At 46.2% G+C, this 23609-nt stretch overlaps 2 protein-coding genes across 4 annotated transcripts in view; both read right to left on the bottom strand.

The window, feature by feature from the left end:
- Positions 1-335: 335 nt before the first annotated feature.
- Positions 336-3469, bottom strand: LOC103907881 (histone acetyltransferase p300-like). The gene is made up of 4 exons (XM_009290121.2): positions 3354-3469; positions 2855-2972; positions 2150-2324; positions 336-616 (listed from the first exon to the last, which is right to left on the bottom strand). Exons 1-4 carry the CDS (start codon positions 3467-3469, stop codon positions 573-575), a joined length of 453 nt encoding a protein of 150 aa, XP_009288396.1. The 3' UTR covers positions 336-572.
- Positions 3470-14049: 10580 nt separating this feature from the next.
- The window catches only part of EP300 (E1A binding protein p300), a 66839-nt gene continuing 57279 nt past the window's right edge, over positions 14050-23609 (bottom strand). The window contains exons 28-32 of one of the 3 annotated variants that reach the window (XM_009290004.2): positions 22935-23099; positions 20688-20849; positions 19951-20232; positions 15789-17651; positions 14050-15588 (exon numbers count right to left, since the gene is read on the bottom strand). In XM_009290004.2, coding sequence (XP_009288279.1) covers positions 15208-15588; positions 15789-17651; positions 19951-20232; positions 20688-20849; positions 22935-23099 — 2853 coding nt within the window. In that variant the 3' untranslated portion in view covers positions 14050-15207. Of the gene's footprint in view, positions 15766-15788; positions 17652-19950; positions 20233-20687; positions 20850-22934; positions 23100-23609 lie in introns of all 3 variants that reach the window. The other 2 variants (XM_009290006.2, XM_009290005.2) reach the window with 2 other exon arrangements.

Genomic DNA, 23609 nt, shown 5'->3' with positions numbered 1-23609 from the left:
CCTCATCCCAGCTCGCTGTCAAGAACAGCCAAGAAGCAAATGTTTCTCTGTATGTCTCTGGCAGTGATTCCCTTTTACGCAAAAAATCAGTCCCCTGGAGTTAGTGAACTATTTCCCGTTCCACTCCTTTTATTCTGTTATCAACTTCATTGTGTTGACATCCTAAAAAGAAAAAAGGAAAAAAAAAAAAAGCCTGTACTGAACATTCCTACTCTGTACAGACTTTGTAGTGAGTAGCTAAACAAATGACGTGTGAAGCACACGCACAGTTCCTCTCTCGTGCGTACAGTACGGCCTCAGTTGCAGGCTAAAGTAAGGCAGCATGGAAAAGGTTAATTCCAAAGGCTTCCCTGTGTTACAGATACACATGGATTGCTCTTCCAGGCAATCCAAAGGCTCTAACACGAGGCTACAGCCTGTCGCTCTAAACACAAAGGAGTGTCACTATCAGTGTGAACCACGCTGAGAATCCTGCGTCACAGGACTGGGGGCACAGCCTAACTACAGAGGGACAGGGGCGGGGAGCTTGCAAAGCCTACTGCGCGCAACTGGATCAGCAAATTTTCGTAGCGTCAGGCATCCTCCAGGTTCAGGTTTTCCAAACAATCCTCCAGCACTGTTAAGAAAGAGAAAATTGCTTTTAAAGTATTTCAATAATGTCGTTGATCATGAAATAAATTATAAAGGTTGTTATTCCCTTGCAAATACTGCTAGACAACGCACTGCATGACAGACAACAAAGCTGTTTCCAGAAAAGACACAGATACAAAATTAAAGGTTCATTGAATCTTTCTACTGCAATAATCTTTCATGTGACACATTATGAGCTATTGCTGGTGTGCATCCCCTGCTTCCTTCCCAGAGCTGAACAAGCAGCACTGCTCCCTTAGGTCACAGGCAGGCTGGCCCAAGGCTTCTTGAGAGCTTAAGCAAAAGTGAGTTCTGTCTTGACACAGAACAGGCTTAAAGGCAGTCCTCATCCCATGGCTGTTCATTTGTCATTGCGGTTCTAAATAAACCTTTTCAATAAATAATAGTATTTAAATAATTTCATTTTAATTTAAATCAAATTCAAATTGATTAAGGAATACTTACATTCTCTTTAATAATAAAAACTTTGTTATGCAACATTAGTCGTAATATCTTTGCAAAGCCAGCTCCTTTCTTTAGGGATATAACAGCACTGACAATCTCAAGAAACCAAACCCCAAAACTTAGATTAGACTTGACTTTTCCTATCTCCTTCCCTACTGCTGGTCTGGGCCCGGTCTCTTCTTCTGATGCCATCGGAAATAAAAATTTTAGAAAGATCATTACAAAAACGCTGCTGTCAGGTGAAAGCACAGAAGGAGTCCAGGATGCAATGGGAGGGGTTATTCCTGCAGGGCAGAGGCCAGGCTGCTTTCTCAGAGCTGGACACAGGCGCTCAGCTCAAAGTTGTGCAGCTGGAGTAGCTTTTTGTACTTCAGCACAAGCTCTGTCCCTCATCACCACAACTTCCTTTAGGAGCACTGGCACACTGGCTCTTTGTGTTTGTCTACTGGGACTGTCCCCTCACCCATGCTCTGGGGTGGGGAGCTCATGCTCCAGGTCCCCAGGCTTCATCCGCTGCTCCTCCAGAGCCTCCTTTTTTAGTTTTCTACTCTCTGTCATTTCAAAGAGCTCATGAGAATCCTGGCAGTCCATGGGCCTAGTTTCACTTCCAGCACCAAGTGGCAGCCATTCTGGTTACAGGGCCAGCTTCCAAATTCTCGAGTGCAGTGCGAAGTGGCACACGGCTTCAGAAATGCTTTTCCTCTCACTTCCTATGCTGACACCGTAAGAAAACAAAAAACATTGCAAAGATTTCATTTCAGTCATCAGCACTGGGGAAGGCAGCCATTTTGAAGAAAAATTGACTTGTAACCCTTGGTCATATGTTCATGATGCTGTCCTTGGAAAAAGGAAAGTAAGGTAGAACAGGTCAGCAAACCAACAAGCAAACTGAAGAAATTAAAAAAAAAAAAAAAAAGTGTGCTGCTTAACTTTTGGCAGACTAATTTTACAAAGGTACCTGTGAAATGAAAAGAGGGAAATGGTCACCACCATGATGACCATGACATTACACAATTCCCCTGTACCAGGTAGTCAGTAACCCAACTGTTCTTACTTGCAGACATCCCTGGCTGGGGCTGTCCCATGTTGGGCCCCTGAGTCATGGGAGCCTGTGGCATGCCTGGAGCATTTGGGATCATGTTTTGCTTCTGCAGCCTGGTTCTTCGTTTCTCCTCCAACTCCTTCTGAATCTTATAGATCTTCTCCGCTAGCAAGTGGTAGTACTCTGCCTGTTGGGGAGGAATACAAGTCAGGAAAGGAGATGACAAACACATATTAAGTAAAGACCACAGGTCCCAGTGATCCAAGCTTGGAAAACAGCCTTCCACACACACACACTTCTGCTTGGGCGGGGGTGGCTCTCCCTTTGCAGGGGCTGCCACACAGACGGGAGGGCAAAAAGGGGCACTGCTCAGGGCATTGCTGGCAACCATTAGGCCAACACTGGACATTTTGCTTCTCACGTTCTCTCACGTCCAACACTTCTTTGGGAGAATCACAGCAAAGAGCTTCACGCTGCCTTCAGGGAACCCTGAGAAGTCTCAGGGACAGCACACCCTGACAGGCACCACCCCTGACTCCCAGCACGCCCAGGCAGAAGCCTGCAGCTGGCTGCTTCCCAGACCCCATCCAGCAGCCCCTGAACACACGCTTCCTCAGCCTGGGACTCTCATCTGTGCTTTCACTCCTCTTCCTCCCCAATCACTAGGGGATCAAGGCAGAGACACACAAAACTGGATGACAGAGGATGGCATCTCACCCTGCTGTTTGCCGATTCATACATATCCCCTTCCACTTTCCGAGCATATGCCACCAGATTCTCCATACGCCGATCCTTCAGTGCTGCAGGGTCAGGAGTAGGAAATATGGCTTGGACTCTGGCAGGGGAGGGAGGAAAAAAAAAAAGCACGCAAGTGATTAGGGTGTCCCCAGGTGGGAACATCAGCACCAACCCCAGTGATCTGAACACAAAGCAGCAAGCAAATCTTCCGACAGACTGCAGCACTGCTACTGCGCCCGGGGGACACTGGCCCCGTGTAGATGGCTTGAGCACAGAGTGGGACACTTCCAGTACAACAGCCCCAAACCAGCAGATGCAGCTCCATCTTTCGTGCTTCTGCTTTCCCTTCTCACGGACCCTGACAAAACTCACTCCCTGGTCCCCTGGTTTTGGAAGCCGGGCCTCCTCCTGCCCCACACATACACCTCAGAGGCAGCAACTCACCTAACAGGAGACTGTTTTGATATTAGCTACTCACAATTTATGAACAAGGTGGTTTCGGAGATCCTGAGTGACTTCTCCATGCCACTGCTTCCGGCTGCCTCCTGACAGGACGGAGCCTCCTGATCCCAGGCCGAGTATCTCGGGACTCATGGCGACCTATGCTGCTGCAGTTTACCGAAGGAAGCACCGGCCCCCCAACCCCCACCGGAAACTCACTCAGGAGCTAACGGCCGAGGCGCGCGGCACCGCTCAACGACCAACACTGCCTCTGAGGCGGGGAGAGTCCCGCAATGCCCAATTATTATTATATTATTTTTTTTAACGACCAACACTGCCTCTGAGGCGGGGAGAGTCCCGCAATGCCCACAATTATTATTATTTTTTTTTTTTTAAATACCCCCTGTATTGATTCGGGATCCTCAGGCAGAATCTTACGTCGCGAGTGCAACGCAGCCAGCGTGCTGGTCGTGTTTCCTCAAGCGAAGGCACATCCTGCACTGTGTAAGAATGGGTAACAGCCTGCTCGGAGGTAGGAGATTTAAGCCGTTGCTGTTTTCTAGTTCTCTCTCATGGGCTGCAGAACTTACAGAAAACCATTGTCAGATCATCCTTAATGTTATATTGATGTTTTTATGTATTCCCAAGCAACTTGTCATTAAATCACACTGTGCAACAGACACAGCAATTAAACGGTTTGCGTGGTGAACAAATAATCCAACCCCAGACCCAGCAAGCATCCCAGTTAAGGGTACAGATACTGTTAGCCTGTCCTTTCTTGCTATTTTAGTACCATGCTAGCTCTGCCAGTATATGTCAACACAGCTCATTGTACAAAGAATAAAAAAACCCCTTAAAACTAAAAATGTGTCCAGATTAAAAAAAAAAAAAAAAAATGCCCAGTTCCAAGGCTGTCCTGAAAAGGGGAGAGAAGAGTTAGCTGTCTGGGGGATAAACCTCTCAGTTTTAAGTACTTACACCATCCCAGTCCCCCAAGAAATCTGGCTTTTAAGTGCTGAGCTGTGCTGCCTGTTTGATTCCTTTGCAAGCCTGGGAAGTTGTGGGGCACCGCCATGCCCTGCCAGGTCACCTTCCCCAGCAGAAGGGGCAGCCAGGAGGACCAGCAAGTCCAGCTAATAGCAGAAGACAAGACATTACAACATCCTTATGGCCTGGCATGTTATATGCAGTTTACCAAGGTGGAAACCCCTTAACATATGCTTTCCCAAGTCGCACTTAAGGGCCCTCTCTCACTTTTTGTGGAGTCACCAGGGAATTGGGCCGAGGTGGCAGAAAAAAGGCTTGTAATCCTTCAGTACAAGCTCAGACTGAGAAAAGAGGGAGCAAACAGAAGAGCACCTGAGGTCTTTATTTTTAAACTCATGATTTTGGGGTTCTAACTTCTGGCGGCTATAACCCATCCAGTGAATGCGGTTACAAGCCATGGCAGCATGGGTGCTGTTAGACCCAGGTCACACCTCAGGCTGGCCTAGCTTTCAGTCGACAGACCTGGTGAGATACCCCAAACCTCCGCTCACCAGGGAGACATTGTATTGGGAGCTCATCTCAGTGCCACACTCCAATCTTCACACCTTATTGATGGAAAAAGGAAGAGGGAAAACCCCACAAAATCATCCTGGAAATAAGCCTTCTGATTTTAACTCCTCACCCTATCCCAGTGCTGGACAAAGATTTGCTTTGGAACAATAAATCTTGTTCTCCCTTTGATTCCTTGGAGCCAACTGAATTGCGGGAGAAACAGCTATGAGCTTCTGTAATAAGAAACTGGCTGAGTCTAACAGGGAAGGGAAATGCATTAGTCTCACTCCCTTGCCACCCCCACCTGCCCATGCCCCAGCAGTACAAACACATTAAAAGCCTCCATAAGGCTATATAGGTGCCTGCCTGACTATGTACAACTGCACAGAGCCTGGTGTACCCCGGTGCAGATGGAAATGAAGGCAAGAGGAGGGTGCATCTGCTGAAGCCGAGTAGAGGAGCAGTTGAAGCTGCAGGGTGGCTCCTAGTGACTTCAGATGAGCACAAGTGAGTTAGCTCACCTCGTCTTGCAGGTCGCAGAATGCCAGCTGGGCTGGGCAGTGTGTGCTGCGGGTTTCAGTGGCAATGCTAAGCAAGGACAGAGACTTGTCTTGCCTGTGGGTTTGTATGACTCAGTATAGACCACAGACTGGAAGCTGTTTGGGATACCAACTTAAAAAAGCAAGTCCTGATCTTTGGCTGGACAGAGATGTAATCTCCACTGCAGCTGTGATCAAAGCGAATGAAATTCTTCGCTTCAGCACAGTGCTGATCTAGCACCACAGCAGGTAGCTAGTGCCTCTCCTACGACCTGTTGTAAGCTCTCCTTCCCCCAGAGGAACTTTTCAGATCTTCTTACAACAGAAAAGAAAACGTGCTGCTCCATGAACCAAGCAGGCTGCATGAGTTGTGTAGGGATGGGCATCCTTTTCCTCCCCTACGTCCTCCCATGTGCCCCTATAATACCCTGTAACAGCTTTTCAGGCAAGACACAGCACATGGTCCACAATCCAGAGGAGGAAGGACACGGGTTACAGTAGGTGGACTGGAAAAAAAGATGTCCAAGATACCAGCCACAAGGGTTTTCTTTACAGAAACTTGAAGTTACTGACCTGCTGCCAGAACAGCAGACCACATTTGCACAGAAAGAACATGGGATTCCCCGACCACCGCTGTTGCTCTCATTGCTATCACAAGAAAGCACAGGAAAAGCAAATGCCTGAAGGACCTTCAGCTTAGGGAGTTGGGGTTGCTATGAGCAGAAAATGGGGCCCAGGCTTCCAGTGCTGTGTTGCAGTCCCCACTCCTGCCCCACAGCCCCTACCTCTGAGGCTGCTACCCCTGGCAGTAGTGTGGAGGGCTGAGCCCTAGCTTACCAGACCTCATTTCCCAGCCAAAATTTAACACCCAAGCCCTGCCTTCCAGTCCTTGGAGATCCTTTCATTTTCAGCCCTGGGATGCCCCTACATCTGAGCCCCTGCTTCACCAGCCCCAGAGTCCCATGCTGCTGCAACTCTTCCTCCACAGGGTACACAGCCGTAGCTGCATCCTTTCCCTAGTTTAGAAAGGCTACAGCAATGGTGTGGGGCAACAAAGACAACGAAAAGCAAAAGTGAAGAAGGAAACAAACCTAAGTGAAGGACTCCCCCCTTTCCTGGGCAGCAGAAGCTATGCCCTTTCAGCCAGAGGAGCAGGGTTGGCAAAGAGCATTCTTCTTGTAATGCCACTGTCACTGCCTTCCCATTCCTGCTGTTGCCCTGGGGACTGCGGGGGCACAGGGGGAAGCAAAACACCCGCTGACAGAGCTCGTGGTTGCATCCCACATAGCTCTGTGCTCCCAAGATATGCCAGAGCCTGCCAGCACCCAGCACACCTGGGAAAAACAACAGTCTGAGCCATGCCAACTTCACCAGGAGCTATGAAGGGCTTCAAAGATGGCTATGGGAGATGGTGCCAACAGTAATTCCTCCACCCTCCCTAAATCCACCACACTCCCTACAACAGGGAGCGTAGACTGGAGCCATGGCTGATTGCCCATCGGCTACCCACAGCACCAGTTACAGAACAGGTTTCCCTTTCAAACATCCACCGTGCACAGGATCCCTGCTGAGGAGTTACAACCAAGGCCCTGTTCTAAAGGGGTGCAACTAAGGCAACTCAAGCAAATCATCAAACCCCCGTTTTTCTAAACAAAGCGCCAGATTGAAGTCAGGCAGGCAAATGCCAATGCACACAACATGCCTGTCAAGGCTGATGGAGCAGCTCAGTGGCTTTTCAACCCCGATGTAGGCATAGATGCTGCTGAAACCACTGCAGATGGAGCCCATTGTTTCAGGGTCCGGGCTAGGCTCTGTCTTAGGCTGGGATCCATAGCACGTGATCTGTTTTGACAAGCCAATGGAGGAAATGGCTCCTTGTGCAAACTGACAGTTACCCAAGGGTTGTATTGTACAAAGGCAGCTGCTAAGAGGGTTTGTAAAAACAAACATTCCCCAGCCAGGGCAATGTATAGCTGTTCTTCAAAGAAAAGCTCATTTTAAGGGTAGGAGGCCTCTTCACACACTTAGGCAGAACCAGTCATTAGGAGCAGACGCTTCTGACCACTGCTGTCTTTCAATACAGGACCTGCTCCAGACTCTCCAGAGAGGCTGGGCCAGAGTCCTTGAGTTTGGTTGGAACTGGGAGCAGCACAATCAAGGACATGGTGTGTGTAAAAAGACCATCGTGGAAACAGGAGGTGGTGTTTCTTGTAGAGGAACTGAGTGTATATCAAACACTGGAAGAAGCACGGGAAAAGGAAGCAGAAGCTGGAATGGCTGTCACTGTCACATCGTGTACCTCAGCTTTGTCGTGGTGCTGCCACTGCTTGTAAGAGGCTACAAGCTCTGCACTATGTGAGTAACTTGGGCTGTGTCAGGCTCTGTCTGGACTTGTCTTGGCCTGCCAGGAGCTGTATTGTAGCTCATTTCGCTGTTACAACAATTGTCTAATGACCAGGTGACTGTTACCAACATTGTTGTAGTTTTTGTACAATTATCTGGTGTGACACTTATGTGTACATATTATTGTAACTAATAGATAGCAGGTATTAAGGAGGAGCCTATATAACTGCGGGGCCTAGAGCACAGGTCCTGGAGAGCAGCTAACAGATGCAGGGGTTTGCACAGCGGGGTGCACAGAGGGGGTCACAGTCCCCGTGCTCAGCAATGGTGGTGACGTGCCACGTGGCATGGTCTCCTGCAGACATGGGAACAGCTCTCTCTGTAATGTCAGAGCCTCCACCCAGGCTGAGCTCTCCTGGGGGAGGATACAGCTTTGCTGATACTGAAGGCAGAGTCAGTGCTCATTGGGTTGGGAATCAGTGACTCCCATGATGATGAAGGCTGGAAGCTTGTGAGTTCTGGCACCAGGAAGACGTCTCCTGCTCCACCTGCACATGTACAGGACAACAACTGAATCAGTTCAGTGCTCTCACAGCAGATGTGAGGCTGGGAGCTGTGTCCAGCGAAACCTCTGAACTGCCTGAGCCTGAGCTGTGCAGCAGCACCACACGGAAGTGGTGGGTGCTAGTAGTGAGAGACTCCCTGCTGCAGGGGACGGAGGTCCCCATCTACCAACCCGCCTACAGAGGTGTGCTGCTTACCAGGGTCTCAGATCTGGGATGTTATGGAGAGGCTGCCAAGGCTTGTCCAGCCCTCACACTGTTACCCTCCGCACTGCTCTTCCACGTGGGCGTCAACAATACTGCCAGGGGAGGCCCAGAGCATATCAAGTGTGACTTCATGGCTCTGGATGCAAAGGGCATAAGTACGGGGGCTGAGTGGTCTTCTGCTGGTGAGGGGAAAGTACTTGAGGGGGAACAGATGCAGCCTGCAGGTCAAAAACTGGTTGTGCAGCTGGTGTCAATAGGGATTCATGACCATTTTATGACCGTGGGACTCTCTTCAAGGATCAAGGACAGCTATGAAGAGATGGGATCCACCTGACCAAGGGGGCAAAACCATCTTTGCTAAGTGGACAAAGGCTGCCCAACCTGTGGAGAAGAGCTTTAAACTAGGGACAACAGGTGAGGGACAGGAGAACTGACAACCAAGTGAGGAAGTGATGGACTAGCTTGGCAAGCAAAGGTTGCAGTGTGATGTGGACAGGAGAGATCTTGATACATGGCAGACGGGGGGCCCAGCCCACATGTATGCATGAAAACAAGGACGTACTGGGAGGACAGCTTCCTGGGGAAGCTCTCTTAACTTTTCTGGGAAATCGGCACATCTGGGTGCCTCTCTGAAGTTCCGTGCTTTCAGCAATCCCAGCTCCCTGAGACCAGTGGGAATGTCTGGAGCAAGGGAGACACTCTCAGTGAAGTAGAATCAGGTTAGAGAACGTTTAAATAAACTAGACATGCTCAAGTCCATGGGACTTGACAGTTGCACACCCAACTGCTGAAAGAGCTGCCTGATGTCATTGCAAGGCCACTGTCTATTATCTTTGAAAGGTCATGGTGACTGGGGGAAGTTCCTGAGGAGTGGAAGAATGAGACTCTCTTCTCGAAGGAGGAGAATCTCGGGAACTACAGGCCAGTCAATCCCTGGGAAGGTGACAGAGCAAATCTTCCCAGAAACTGTTTCCAAACACACTTAGGACAAGAAGGTGAATGGGAGTAGCCACCATGGATTTATGAAGGGGAAATCATGCTTAAGCAACCTTACAGCCTTCTATGATTCTATGACTGTCTTGGTGAATGAGAGGAGAGCAGTGAACATCCTTTACCTTGAATTTATTAAGGTTTTTAACACCATCTCTGACAACTTCCTCACAAACTGAGGAAGTATGGGTTAGATAAATAGATAGCAAGGTGGATTGCAGGGTTGGGATCAGTGGCACAAAGTCCAGTGGAGACACGACACTAATGACGTACCCTAGGCGTTGGTACTGGGGCCAATACCATTTAACATCATCTTCATTAGTGACCTGAATGATGGGGCAGAGTACATCCTCAGGAAGTTCACAGCTGGTACAAAACTGGGAGGACTGGCAGATACCCCAAAGGGTTGTGCTGCCATCCAGAGGGACCTCAACAGGCTGAAGGAATGGGCTGACAAGAACTTCAACAAAGGGAAATGTAAAGTCTTGCACCTGGGAGGAACAACCCCATGCACCAGCACATGCTGGAAGGCAGCTTTGCAGAAAAGGGCCTGGGGGTCCTGGTGGCAAGCTGAATATGCCAACAACATGCCCTTGTGGCAAAGGCAGCCAACAGCCTCCTTAGCTGCATTAGGAAAAGCATTGCCAGGAGGTAGAGGAAGGTGATCCCCTCAGCACTGCTGAGACACACCTGGAGTGCTGGGCTCCTCTGTACAAGAGAGACATGGACACAGCAGAGTCTAGCAAAGGGCCAGGAAGATGATGAGGGGACTGGAGCATCTGTCATACGAGGGGAGGCTGAGCAAGCTGGAACTGTTCAGCCTGGAGAAGAGAAGGCTCAGAGGGATTTTATCCACAGAGAGGCTGGGGCACCTCCATCCTGGAAATACTCATCTGGATACAGCTGTGTGGAACCCACTTTAGGTGACACTGCATTGAGCAGGAAGGTGGACTAGATGATCTCCAGAGGTGCCTGCCCACCTCAGAGATTCTGTGATTCTGTAATAACAAGTGGCTCTGTATAGAATAGGGTATCTACGATGCTAGAATTTGGAAAAAAAAAAAAAAAAAGCCGTACAGACACATACAGAATGATACTGCAGGCCCAGGGCTATAAGCAATTCACCATTGGCCAAGTCATCAGAGTAACTGGGAACTGGGTAAAACCAGTTTTAGGGGTAACAAAGAACAAGTATGCAACGCATGTAAAACACTCCATAAACAGTAAATGTGTACATAATGTGGAACAATGAACCAGGAAAGAGCAAGGTGTGGAGTATTTTTTTTACAAACAGATGACACCAAGACTGAGGGAGAAACCATGGTTATACTCCTCCATGTGACTGTAAGCCCTTCCCACCTGCAACTTCAATCATTGACCGTAGGACTCAAAGGGGCATTGGAAGGGGTAGATACTAGAAAATTTACATCATTGAACTGTGTTATTATTTGACTATAAGCATTAGCATCATTGTCACTGGACAATAAATCTTTGGACTGCTAAAACATTGGGTGTGAGTTCTTTTTGCTGGTCCAAGAAGTGAAACAACCTACTCTAACTTGGATGCAACTGATTGGCAAGAGCACACTGCAGTAATACAGATGACATCCTAATCTTGCTGCCATCCTGAAGTCCTACCACTTCCCCAGTCAGCCATAGTATTTCCCCACCTGGTGGGTTCTGGTTCTCCAGTAGAATCAGGGAAAGCAGAGGTGGAGGGCTGTAAGGGAAAGAAACCCCATGCAAATTCAAGACCCTTGATCATCCATACCACTTCAATGAAACATTTCAACTTGGCTCAGAGACACCATCTACAAAGAAGGACGCAGCAGCTGTGCTGTCACATAAAATGCCTCATGGCATCTTTTAAGGAAGTCACTATGTTGGCATTCAAAGGTGGAAGATCTGTAGCTCTTTGAATCAAAGCTGCTCTGCAAGGTCTCGAGGCTTCCCCAAAAAAAGGGGCTTTGTTAAAAATAGGGTATCTACGATGCTAAAATTTGGAAAAAAAAAAAAAAAAAAGCCGTACAGACACATACAGAATGATACTGCAGGCCCAGGGCTATAAGCAATTCACCATTGGCCAAGTCATCAGAGTAACTGGGAACTGGGTAAAACCAGTTTTAGGGGTAACAAAGAACAAGTATGCAACGCATGTAAAACACTCCATAAACAGTAAATGTGTACATAATGTGGAACAATGAACCAGGAAAGAGCAAGGTGTGGAGTATTTTTTTTACAAACAGATGACACCAAGACTGAGGGAGAAACCATGGTTATACTCCTCCATGTGACTGTAAGCCCTTCCCACCTGCAACTTCAATCATTGACCGTAGGACTCAAAGGGGCATTGGAAGGGGTAGATACTAGAAAATTTACATCATTGAACTGTGTTATTATTTGACTATAAGCATTAGCATCATTGTCACTGGACAATAAATCTTTGGACTGCTAAAACATTGGGTGTGAGTTCTTTTTGCTGGTCCAAGAAGTGAAACAACCTACTCTAACTTGGATGCAACTGATTGGCAAGAGCACACTGCAGTAATACAGATGACATCCTAATCTTGCTGCCATCCTGAAGTCCTACCACTTCCCCAGTCAGCCATAGTATTTCCCCACCTGGTGGGTTCTGGTTCTCCAGTAGAATCAGGGAAAGCAGAGGTGGAGGGCTGTAAGGGAAAGAAACCCCATGCAAATTCAAGACCCTTGATCATCCATACCACTTCAATGAAACATTTCAACTTGGCTCAGAGACACCATCTACAAAGAAGGACGCAGCAGCTGTGCTGTCACATAAAATGCCTCATGGCATCTTTTAAGGAAGTCACTATGTTGGCATTCAAAGGTGGAAGATCTGTAGCTCTTTGAATCAAAGCTGCTCTGCAAGGTCTCGAGGCTTCCCCACTTCAGCATGGACCAGATGCTCCCATGCAGGCCAGGACAAATTCAAAGCGTATTTTTTGTACTAACATATAGCAAACAGCTTTCATTCATGCCTCTAATTTGGGAGGCACAAAAAGCATGCAAGTCAGAAAGCTGGGTACACTTTACACTTCACTAGCCAGTATGTGGTCAGAAGGAATTTTATTTATACTCCAGCCTGAGAAGCCCTGAGGCTGAAAGTAAAACTAGGCTTTGTTTGGGTGGGGTGAAGGAAGAGGAAAGCTTGCTATGATTGGCAAAAACCATTCCAGTCTGCTGCCCTGGCATTCAATGTGTGGCTTGTTGTTTCCTGCTCTCCATTAGAGTGGGTCAACAGGAGTCCCTGCGAAAGCAGACGAGGCATCTGTGGGCTTGGTGCAGAGCTGGTCTGCGTCACGCAGGGGTGATCGGTATGAGGATTACCTAAGGGAGAATACCGAAGCACAGGACTACTTTCCTTAAGCCTCCCAGGGACTTTCCACCATCTTGTTGAAGACTTCTTGCTATCAAATACACTTTTTTTTTTAATACACAAGATTCATTGTCCTACTTGTGTTTATACCCAAATATCAAGCATTTTCTCCCATTCTAACAGCCTTGAACATCCATCCACATTGCAATGCACCATTACTTTTGTTTGGCACTTGGCTGAGGCTCCCATCTGTCCAGTTTCCCCCCTCCATCATCATCCACCAGCAGTTTCCCTGAGGGCAGCTTGCTCACATTTGTTATTTGCCTGGGATTTGTGGATATGCTGATGCTCACAACACAGCTGGTGTTATGCAGATGATGTGCTCTGCTCACATCCAGGTCTTCCAGGTGTATTAATTCCCTGGGCAGCCAGCACTGTAGATACACACACAGAGTAAGGCTGTATTTTGGGAAGTCCTCAATGGACCAGCCGCATACATGGTGCCCAACCAGCACGCAACACGCAACACGTTCATATATGATGGGATTAACTCCATGTGCACACAGCTACAGGCAGCACACAACTGGGTTTACTACACATGCGCTCCACAGTTGAAGCATTTCTGTTCAGGAAATCCCCAAAATATATATAATATACAGCAACCGACCACACAGAGGCCCTACGTCTGGCAGATCACCAGGTGCAACACGGGGTGACAGGGCACCCACGTGCCGTCTCGGTGCAGTGTCTATGGGACATCCACACAAGCTTACCTCATGCTCACGCTTTGGTGCCAAAAGGTGTACAATATATTCCAAGTGAAATAGGATCTTTTAATATCACATATCCAAACAATAGTTCTCATTTCAAAATGCAAAACAGGTCCTTTGAAGATCAGCTGCTCCCAGGCTGTGTGAGCAGGGTGGGGTACAGCTGACTGGCACAACTGTTGAGGTCAGACCTCGTTTCTTTGGTAAGATACATGCCAGGAACAAACACGAATGCAGAGTTGTACCAAAAGTGTCCATTTAGAAGACTAATTATTACTCCATGTCCCTTATTAGAGATTTGCATTTTAAAACAGTCATATACATTAAATAGCTCTCCGACGTCTAAATAGCGAACATTTGAATGAAGTAGCATATATTCTGCTACCCCCACCATTTTAAGAACAAGCAACACATGTGGGAGAGAAGGGAAACATTAAAAACAGGCTGTCTGTCTCACACAGTTTATTTAACAATAGGTAATAAGAAATCAATTTTTAACAGTCTATACAGTGATCGAAAGTTCATATTTATAAGTAATCAACTTTAATTGCATGATTTACAACATTTGAGGGTTTTTTGCTTTCTATTTTCAAGTTTTACAGAAAGTGGAAGAGGGTGGGGAAAGGGGCATGGGAGAGAGAAAGCAAGCATAAAGAAGAAACCCCAGGGACTTTTTCTCAGGTTAAAATCATCCCCTTGGAATCGTTTCTTACCCTCTTTTTTATTTTTTTCCTTTGTTAGATGTTGAAATAACAAAAAAAATTCTTTCAAGAAAACAGAAACCACAATATATATACTACAGCCATTTGGAAGCTGCCCCTGTGTATTTGCAAAAATGTTGTCTTCTCTCTACATGTACAAATTATTTTAATACTTGAAGTTTTTTTTTTTTAAGCTCAGACTCTTGTATAGAAAATTCTTGGAGGACAAAAGTAGACTTCAGGAGGGGGCTGAGTTATTTAATATTTTTACATTTTTCAAAGAATTGACATATTTCCAACCAAAGAGGAAAAGATTGGAAATTATTTTTATATATATATATTTATATATGTAATGTATTTTTAAAGCAACATTAACCCCTTTTGTCCTCCGGTTTTAGGAAAAGGTTCTCCTGTGGTTATTTGTTTGTTTTTGTTGTTTTTTTGCAGTGACATGAAGAAAAACCAGAATAGGGAAAATGTTTACCATCTGCCTCAGTAAATAATAACTATCAATATTACATATTTTCATTAATTTAAAAAAAAAATAAAACCTATTGGAGGCACGAGTAGGGCATCCTTTGGTCAAGAGCCAAAAGACCACCCTCTTCCCCCGACCTCCCCAACACACACGAGGAAAAAAAACCAAGAAAAAGGACTGGTTATGATTCCAGCCATAACAAAAATATATTCTTTGTACTCTACTGTCCCTCAGGTTCGTTGTTGGTTTGTTTTTAAAACCACAAACTACTGCTGCAGAGTTCAGATGTGTTCCAGGGAAAAATGTTGTTTTAGCTAAGAAAGATTCAAAAAAATTTGTCTTCAGTACAAAAAGTCTTGAGAAAATAAGTTTTTTTCTTTTCTTTTTTTTATTGTTTTTTTGCTCCCAAAATGCTACAATATGTCTAGTGTATGTCTAGTGTACTCTGTGAAAGGTTTGAATTCAAGTCTGAGTTCTCGGAGCTGAGCCCCAGTTCCGTGGCGCTTGTACCATGGAGGCCTGCCATGCCAGGATTGCTAGCAAGCTGGGAAAGCATTGCACTCTGGTCCGGGCTGGCAAAGTGCCCTTGATCCATGGGGTTAGCCTGGGCAGCTACCAGTCCTGGATGTGGGGAGCTGGTCTGCGGGGAGACGTGGTGTGGAGAAGGCTGAGGTTGCATCCGAGGGGATGGGCTGGAATGGGGGGGCTGGGACTGGGGCCGTGGTGAGGGTACAGGCTGCGGAGAACGCACTTGATTGGTGAGCGATGAAGGGAGCTGCTGGCCCTGTAGGTGCGGGGACTGGGCCTGGTTAGGGAGCATGTGCTGTTGGGGGCTCATAGGATTGGGCTGAGCTGGGGACCCCATCTGCTGCTGAAGTAGCCTCTGCTGGAAAGCCTGCTGCAAACTGGCTCCTGTCTCTGCACTCATCGCCTGTGGAAGCTGGCTTATTTGTCCCATGTTTCCTTGCTGCATCTGCTGCATGTGATGCTGCATTCGGACTGGGCCTGGTTAGGGAGCATGTGCTGTTGGGGGCTCATAGGATTGGGCTGAGCTGGGGACCCCATCTGCTGCTGAAGTAGCCTCTGCTGGAAAGCCTGCTGCAAACTGGCTCCTGTCTCTGCACTCATCGCCTGTGGAAGCTGGCTTATTTGTCCCATGTTTCCTTGCTGCATCTGCTGCATGTGATGCTGCATTCGCTGCTGCTGTTGCTGCTGCTGCTGCTGTTGGGGATACCCGACACCCTGGGGCTGCTGAAACTGGTTGTGGTTGGCCATCCCCGGCCCCAGTGCTGGTCCTGCTCCCTGCTGCTGCTGTTGCTGCTGGTGGCGCTGCTGCTCAATCATCTGGTGCCGTCTCATCAGGAGGTCTCGGAACTGGGGAGCCATCCCCGAGTGATTCATATTCATCTGCTGCGCCTGAGGATTCATCCCAGCCATGGCCTGCTGCGGCTGCTGCTGCGGCTGCTGCTGGGGCATGCTGGGCCTCTGCACTCCCGCTTGCATGGGATTCATGTTCTGCATGGCTGGGTTGGGGTGCACCCCTCCTTGCTGCCCTTGCATGGCCTGCTGCGGCTGGAGACCTGGCTGACCCTGGGGGATGCCAGGCTGACCCGTCATCCCCTGGGGGTTCTGGGACCCCGCATACTTGGCAGCCCGCTGCTTGATGAAAGCAGCCAGCAGCTGAGGATTGGAGTGAAGGATGTTAAGCACCTGCTGCTGCTGCATGGGTGAGCTGGGAGACCTGAGAGTCCGCAGTAGGTTTTGTAAGGCCGCCTGGGGCAGAGGTGGTTGTTTGGGCTGAGCAGTGCCAGGTACCTGACCCATCCCTGGCTGAGGTGCCATATTCATTGGCTGACCTGGCTGGGCTACTGACATCATGGATGGCCTCTGCATTCCTGGCTGCAGCTGAGCTTGGGGTAAGCCCCCCTGCACCCACGGTGGCTGCTGCTGGATTCCTGCTGGCCCCATTCCTTGATCTATATGACCACCAGGACCTCTGCCTAACTGTGGAGGGTTCATTCCCATAGGTGGCATCTGGGGCATCTGGTGCTGAATTGGCCTTTGGAAGATCTGAACCTGTGCCATCTGACGCTGGGTCTCTGCTGCCCGCTGGATCTGCATGGCCATTTCCACTGCTGCTGGAGGAGGACCCTGAACTGGTGGTTGAGGTGGCTGGGGTGGAGTTGGAGGAGTCACCTGGCCACCTGCCTTGCCCTGGGACACAGCGCTGGGGGGCTGAGTTCTTGGCATGGTGTAGGGTGGCATACTGTTGGGAGGTGCAGGTTGAGGCTGCGAGGCAGGCTGGGGCGGAGGCTGGGGTTGTGGGGTTTGCGGTGTCGGGGGCTGCTGGCCTGTTGGAGTTGTTGGGGTGGCTGGCGTCGGCGAGGGTAATCCTTGCTGCTGGCCTACCACACCGGTCCGCTGCATACTTGCCATCCTCCTTCGGAGCATCTGCGCCTGTTGCAGGCGGTGCTGAAGTTGCTGTTGACGGAGCTTGTGTTTAATGTTGAGGCAGAAGGGCACTGGGCACTTGTTCTCCTGGCAGTGCTTTGCATGGTAGCAGCAGAGAGCAATGAGTTGCTTGCAGATGGGGCACCCTCCATTGGTTTTGCGTTTGCAGCCTTTGGTGTGTTGGACAACCCGTTTCATCTTCTGACAGGATGGCAGTGAGCAGTTGGCATTACGACACTGGCAGGCATGGACCAGAGACTGGATACAGCGCTGAATGCTCAGGCGGCGGGAGTCACCAGGGCTCTGGGTGGTTGCAGTCTGCTGGTTGTTGCTCTCATCATCTAGACCAAGGCCTAATTTTTCCATCTTGTGGTCATGGTTTTTAGTGTTATAGCAGGTGATGCACAGGTCATAATCCTGGAAAAACAACGAAGAAAAAGTTATCAGTGTTCCTGAAACTCCATACAATAAATAAATGATGTCATGCCACCTCAACAAATTACTCCCAGTCTGTCCCAGGCAAATTGTTGCTCTAGGGAAAATTCAATCTTTCACACCATGTTGAGGTACTACTGAAGGAATAAATCCAAGTTATAGCCAGGGAAAGTGCATGGGCACAAGGGTGTCCGAAATTTACACAAACACATAGAGCTTGAAAAACAAGTTTGCTCCGAGCTAGTAAGTCACACATTATTCAGCTGGGCCAGAAAAATCCCTTTCTTTTCTGGTAAGAAAGGAGAAGAAAAAGGCAAGGAAAAAACAGCTGCCCATCTGCTGCTGCTTCAAAAGAAGAGGGCAAGAGTGGCAGGAGAGGTACCAATTTTCAAAACGGAAAGGAGAATGAAAGCTGCATTTTCAGTTTTTGGGCGAGTTAAACAGCAGAGTGTACTGGGCAGAGAATAGAACAGCATTTACATTCTGTGAAAGCAACAGCGCAAGAGTTCAGGCTCAATAATTGATCCAAGTCCTCAGGATTCATTAATCTATAGGAAATTTAGAATTTATTTTCTGGTACGTATGAGGAAATAGGACCATAAAATTTTAATCAGAGCTTTGCAGAACTGAATCCGAGACAAGTCATTTACTTCCAGCAGGCTAAAAAATTAAGTTACAAGCCAGACTCAAGGTTAGTCCAGCTTCTGGAGGGCTCATCATTGACCCAGAGCACCAGACTTGATCTTCAAACACACTGGTATTGCAAACACTTCTGAAGACAAAAATGCTGTTTGCAGCATTCTACAGAGATACAACAGGGTAGTGGAAGAGTCACCCAAGTATAGGAATCTGACTTCTAGCAAAGCAAAACCTCTATGCCAGTAAACCAACTGGTTTAAACCTCTGCCCTATATACAGAAATACTGCAGCACAACACTTCTGACTTTGGAACAAGAAAGGATACATTGCTCTTCAGAAAAGTCAGCTGATCCTACCATTACGGCTCAAGCAATTGCTACAGTTCCCAACTGCTTAAGCAGCAGCACCTTAAATGAACTACAGGAAATACAATTCTATTTCAGTTCTCCACAGCTTGAAAGTAGAAGACAAAAATCACACCAAGTAGCGGATTAATAGAATCGCTTGTTATGGAAAACATTTCCTCTCCTTTCTTTCTGAACTGCCAGGGGATGAGCTGTACAGATCTTTTTCCATCAGTTAATACTGAGCAATTAGTTCAGGTAAAGAGCATTCTGGGCACAGAGACACAGGGACACAAGTAGGGAAAACTTCACCAAGCATACCTCACAAACATTGACCCAGAACACCAGACTTGATCTTCAAACACACTGGTATTGCAAACACTTCTGAAGACAAAAATGCTGTGCAGCATTCTAGCTGCATTTTCAGTTTTTGGGCGAGTTAAACAGCAGAGTGTACTGGGCAGAGAATAGAACAGCATTTACATTCTGTGAAAGCAACAGCGCAAGAGTTCAGGCTCAATAATTGATCCAAGTCCTCAGGATTCATTAATCTATAGGAAATTTAGAATTTATTTTCTGGTACGTATGAGGAAATAGGACCATAAAATTTTAATCAGAGCTTTGCAGAACTGAATCCGAGACAAGTCATTTACTTCCAGCAGGCTAAAAAATTAAGTTACAAGCCAGACTCAAGGTTAGTCCAGCTTCTGGAGGGCTCATCATTGACCCAGAGCACCAGACTTGATCTTCAAACACACTGGTATTGCAAACACTTCTGAAGACAAAAATGCTGTTTGCAGCATTCTACAGAGATACAACAGGGTAGTGGAAGAGTCACCCAAGTATAGGAATCTGACTTCTAGCAAAGCAAAACCTCTATGCCAGTAAACCAACGGAGCGCCCTATATACAGAAATACTGCAGCACAACACTTCTGACTTTGGAACAAGAAAGGATACATTGCTCTTCAGAAAAGTCAGCTGATCCTACCATTACGGCTCAAGCAATTGCTACAGTTCCCAACTGCTTAAGCAGCAGCACCTTAAATGAACTACAGGAAATACAATTCTATTTCAGTTCTCCACAGCTTGAAAGTAGAAGACAAAAATCACACCAAGTAGCGGATTAATAGAATCGCTTGTTATGGAAAACATTTCCTCTCCTTTCTTTCTGAACTGCCAGGGGATGAGCTGTACAGATCTTTTTCCATCAGTTAATACTGAGAAATTAGTTCAGGTAAAGAGCATTCTGGGCACAGAGACACAGGGACACAAGTAGGGAAAACTTCACCAAGCATACCTCACAAACAGTGCAGTGCCATCTGGTCTCCACATGATGCTTGCACTCGTTGCAGGTGTAAACAAAGCGGTCTTGGCTCTGGGTGTGCAGTTCCACCAGCATGCACATGGTTGACCACTGAGCCCGTCGTAGTGAGGAGAACTCCAGGTGCTTGTCTCTAGCAAGGGTTAGGAAAGCATCACGCCCATCCATCAGGTCGCATGGAATGAGTGGGTCAGGCTCAGCGATGGGGGGCAGGGAGTTGGCTGCAGGGCCAGCAATGAGACGGATGACAAAGAAGACCTGAAAAGTGAAAAGACTTAATGCCAGCACTTACCAAGATGTTTTGGTCACCGAACTTGATTACACGGAGTGTACAATTCCAGGACCAACTAACACTTGAATGATGTGGCGCCAGGGTGGTGTGCTTGCAAGGACTGGGAAATTTCAAACCTCTGGGTGCCCTGCAGATTCACCTTCTTCAGAAGATTAGGTAAGGAACAATGGACTGAACAGTAACAGTAAAACTGTTGTGACAGTCTAGACTGTTAGGAAGTTCTGTATGAGCACAGTTGTATTTATCACCACTGCCCTCGCAGCAAAGAGCACCTGGACTTACTGGTACTTGTCTGGTGTGCCACTCAATTCTCCAGTCAAACATGTATAATTTAGAGGGCACAACTCTGTCTGAAGTATCAAAGCTTTGTACACCTCTCTACTTAAGTAAAATACATATTTCTCATTCTATCAGCTCTTACCTCCTTGTGCTTCTCCATAGTGGCATACAGCTTTTGGGAGAGGTCATTGGACACATTGGGCATGCCAGGCTTTTTCTTATTGCCACGACTCAAGCTGCTCTTGTTCTTACTTGTCTTCTTATTGTTCTTCTTTTTGGCATTTTTGCTGTCTCCCTTGCTCACCTATTAATTTTAAAGGTATTTTATGTCAGATATCTAAGTTACACCACATCAGCATTTATTACTTTCACATCTTCTATAACTGCAAGACAAAACACACTTCACAATAATTTACTCGAAGACACTTACCAGGTCCCCTGAAACATTAAATTAGTTCCATTAGAATCACTCCAGAAGATACCAAGATCAGCAATACATAGTTCTAAAAATATTAAAAGCATAAATGCTCATGAGGTGCAAGGGAAACGTTACATACTGAAACCCGTTTGTCTGCTATAGTTGAACACTGAAGAACCTCTTGGATAATCACAAAGAGGTTCAGCAGATGGCTTCTCAATGCAATTCAAAACTAAAAATAACTGAAAAGTACAACTGATACTGCACTAACCAGAGGTAAGAAAGACTTAATTCACCTCGATTTAGTTTGTTACAACTCTGACAGATTTATTTTTATTTTTTAATAGACTGCATTAAACTGATTTTGATATGAAGCTGTTCTTCTGAGTCCAAAAGGCATTAGTAGTGCAATTTCTAGTATGCACCTTCCTCCTGTCATATCTTGCAATAGTCAAACAAAACGGGTCAGCTTAATTTCAATTATAATCAATTCGCAAGGAACAGTTTATTCCTCTCTGTGCTTCTCAGAGCACCCCTCAAAACACCACAGAGTATGATGAGCAAGGATCAAAGCAATTCTTAACCTAATAAGCATTTTTCCTAAGCTTGTAACAACTTTGTCAGGATGAAAATTTCCAGTGAACATGAATATCACTTCATTTGAGAATACAGTTTATTATTGCCTCACTTTCAAGAAGTGAAACACGGGGTCAATAAAGAGTTGAAATTATTTTTATAATAAAGGTTAAATAGTAATATGCTGCAAGCTTCCCCCACCGCAGGATTTTGGGGCCAAACTGCTGTGGAGGAATAACTAGGTGTTGACCAACCTCACACACAGAGCACAGGTCAGATTCCTCACAACTTGTTTCTGGTATATTAGAGAGATGGGAACTTGCAGCTATGCCAAGTGGAAAACAAACCCTTAAGTAATACCTAAGAAAGATGTTAGTTAATGCAAATTTGATATCAAGTTGCCCGATTCCCAGGTTACTCTTGCACTTAGTTTATTCAAAGTCCTTGAAAGGAGGTATTGCAAAGAGCAGCACAGGAGAACCACAAATTCTAGTTGTAATGTTAAACGTAACTTTTTTGATCCAAACGTCTTTTAGGGAAAAAGATTAATTCTAAACCCCAACAAAAATCTAATATCTAATAAGGTGATGAAGCAGCAGTTCTTAAACAGTGTTAACTAACAAGTACTACTGTGTGAGCAAAACTACTAACTTTATCCTAGATTCACCACCTCTTCCATAAAAGCTCAGAAGATCCAAGGATGGGCAGATGCATAAACTCCACATCTGTTCATTTTCAATTTTATTGTTGAATTAAGAGGCATACCTTTTTTGTGGAATGTAAAAGCACAGTTGTTGCATGTTTTCAAAAAAAAAATTGCACAAGATACCAGCAAGAAACTTCTCTAGTTTAAGTAGCCCAACAACAGTTCAGCAGTATTTTGTGCTTCAGATCCTCAGTGCCTTAAAGCTTTCTACTAAAAAGCCTATACTGAGTAAACTACTAAATCAGAGTGCTGTTACTTTCTCAGAATGTTCTGCTAAGATTGGTATTATAACATCTAAATTAGAAAGAAAAGTTAGCCACTGTCCAAAAGCTAAAGCTTAAGGAAAAAAGCTTCCAAGTCAGGCTGAGGTTGCAGCATGAACATTGATAATAATTGGATTTCAGCAGCGAAATATTCAACTAGCAGCTGTTTCAATCTAATTGACTTTGGTAATTAGTTAGGTTTATAGCCACATGAATAGCCACTGCTCATACAAATGTAGCTTAGTGGTATTTTAACAGCTCTAATTTATAAAATGTAAAATTGAAATTTATATTGGAGTGAAGCTAGGAAGGTGAAAAAGCCAGTTAACCAAAGTGTCTAGCCCCCCCCCCTTTTTTTTTTTTTCTTCGAATAGCCATAGGCAATCACAACTTTTACATTAGATCATGAAATAGAAGCATTCTTACATCCGTGCTTTCATTACTAGTGTTTTCTTCTCTCTTCCGTTCTTCTTCCTCTTGCTCTAGTTCCTTAATGCTTTCCTCTAGAACATTAGGCCAGAAATCCCCTTCGAAGTAAGGTAGCTCTTTTGCACTTGTTAGACGATCTTCTGTTGCCTGCTTAAATATATCCTGAAAGAGAGCAAAATACTTGGTTACCACTATTACAAGTCACATAAATAAAGGCAACCTTTTCAATAAGTGATAAAAAAAGGCACCAGCAGATCAAAGGAAAGCTTAATATTTCAGTTCATTTTATGAGGGCACATTATAAGTGCAGATTTAACACTGCATCAGTTACAGACAGTTCGGCAAATACATTTCAAGTATTCCCACTCCGAAGAAATAAATCATTACCATGTGCTAGACTTCAATATGCATACTTACCAAGTGGGATAATATAATCACTATATTGTCAACGCTAGCTGAAGTCCTGATAATTCCAAAGATTTTACATACTTCTAACTGCATCAGCAGCTTAACCCTGCAATTTTATTGAACACCGGAAGACTAAAGATTCCATGTATTTTCTTTGTATTAATGAAATGAGATTTGCTCTCTTTTACAGCATTCCTCAAGAATTTACTCTGTTCTACGGAATCATTTCAAATCTCTTGCTAGAATGATTTCAGAAGCTACATG

The sequence above is a fragment of the Aptenodytes forsteri genome, unplaced genomic scaffold (assembly GCF_000699145.1).
Source record: "Aptenodytes forsteri isolate BGI_AS27 unplaced genomic scaffold, ASM69914v1 Scaffold284, whole genome shotgun sequence".
Classification (NCBI taxonomy): Eukaryota; Metazoa; Chordata; class Aves; order Sphenisciformes; family Spheniscidae; genus Aptenodytes; species Aptenodytes forsteri.
Note: the sequence above shows the minus strand (reverse complement) of the source record. Positions and strands in the feature narration are given on the sequence as shown.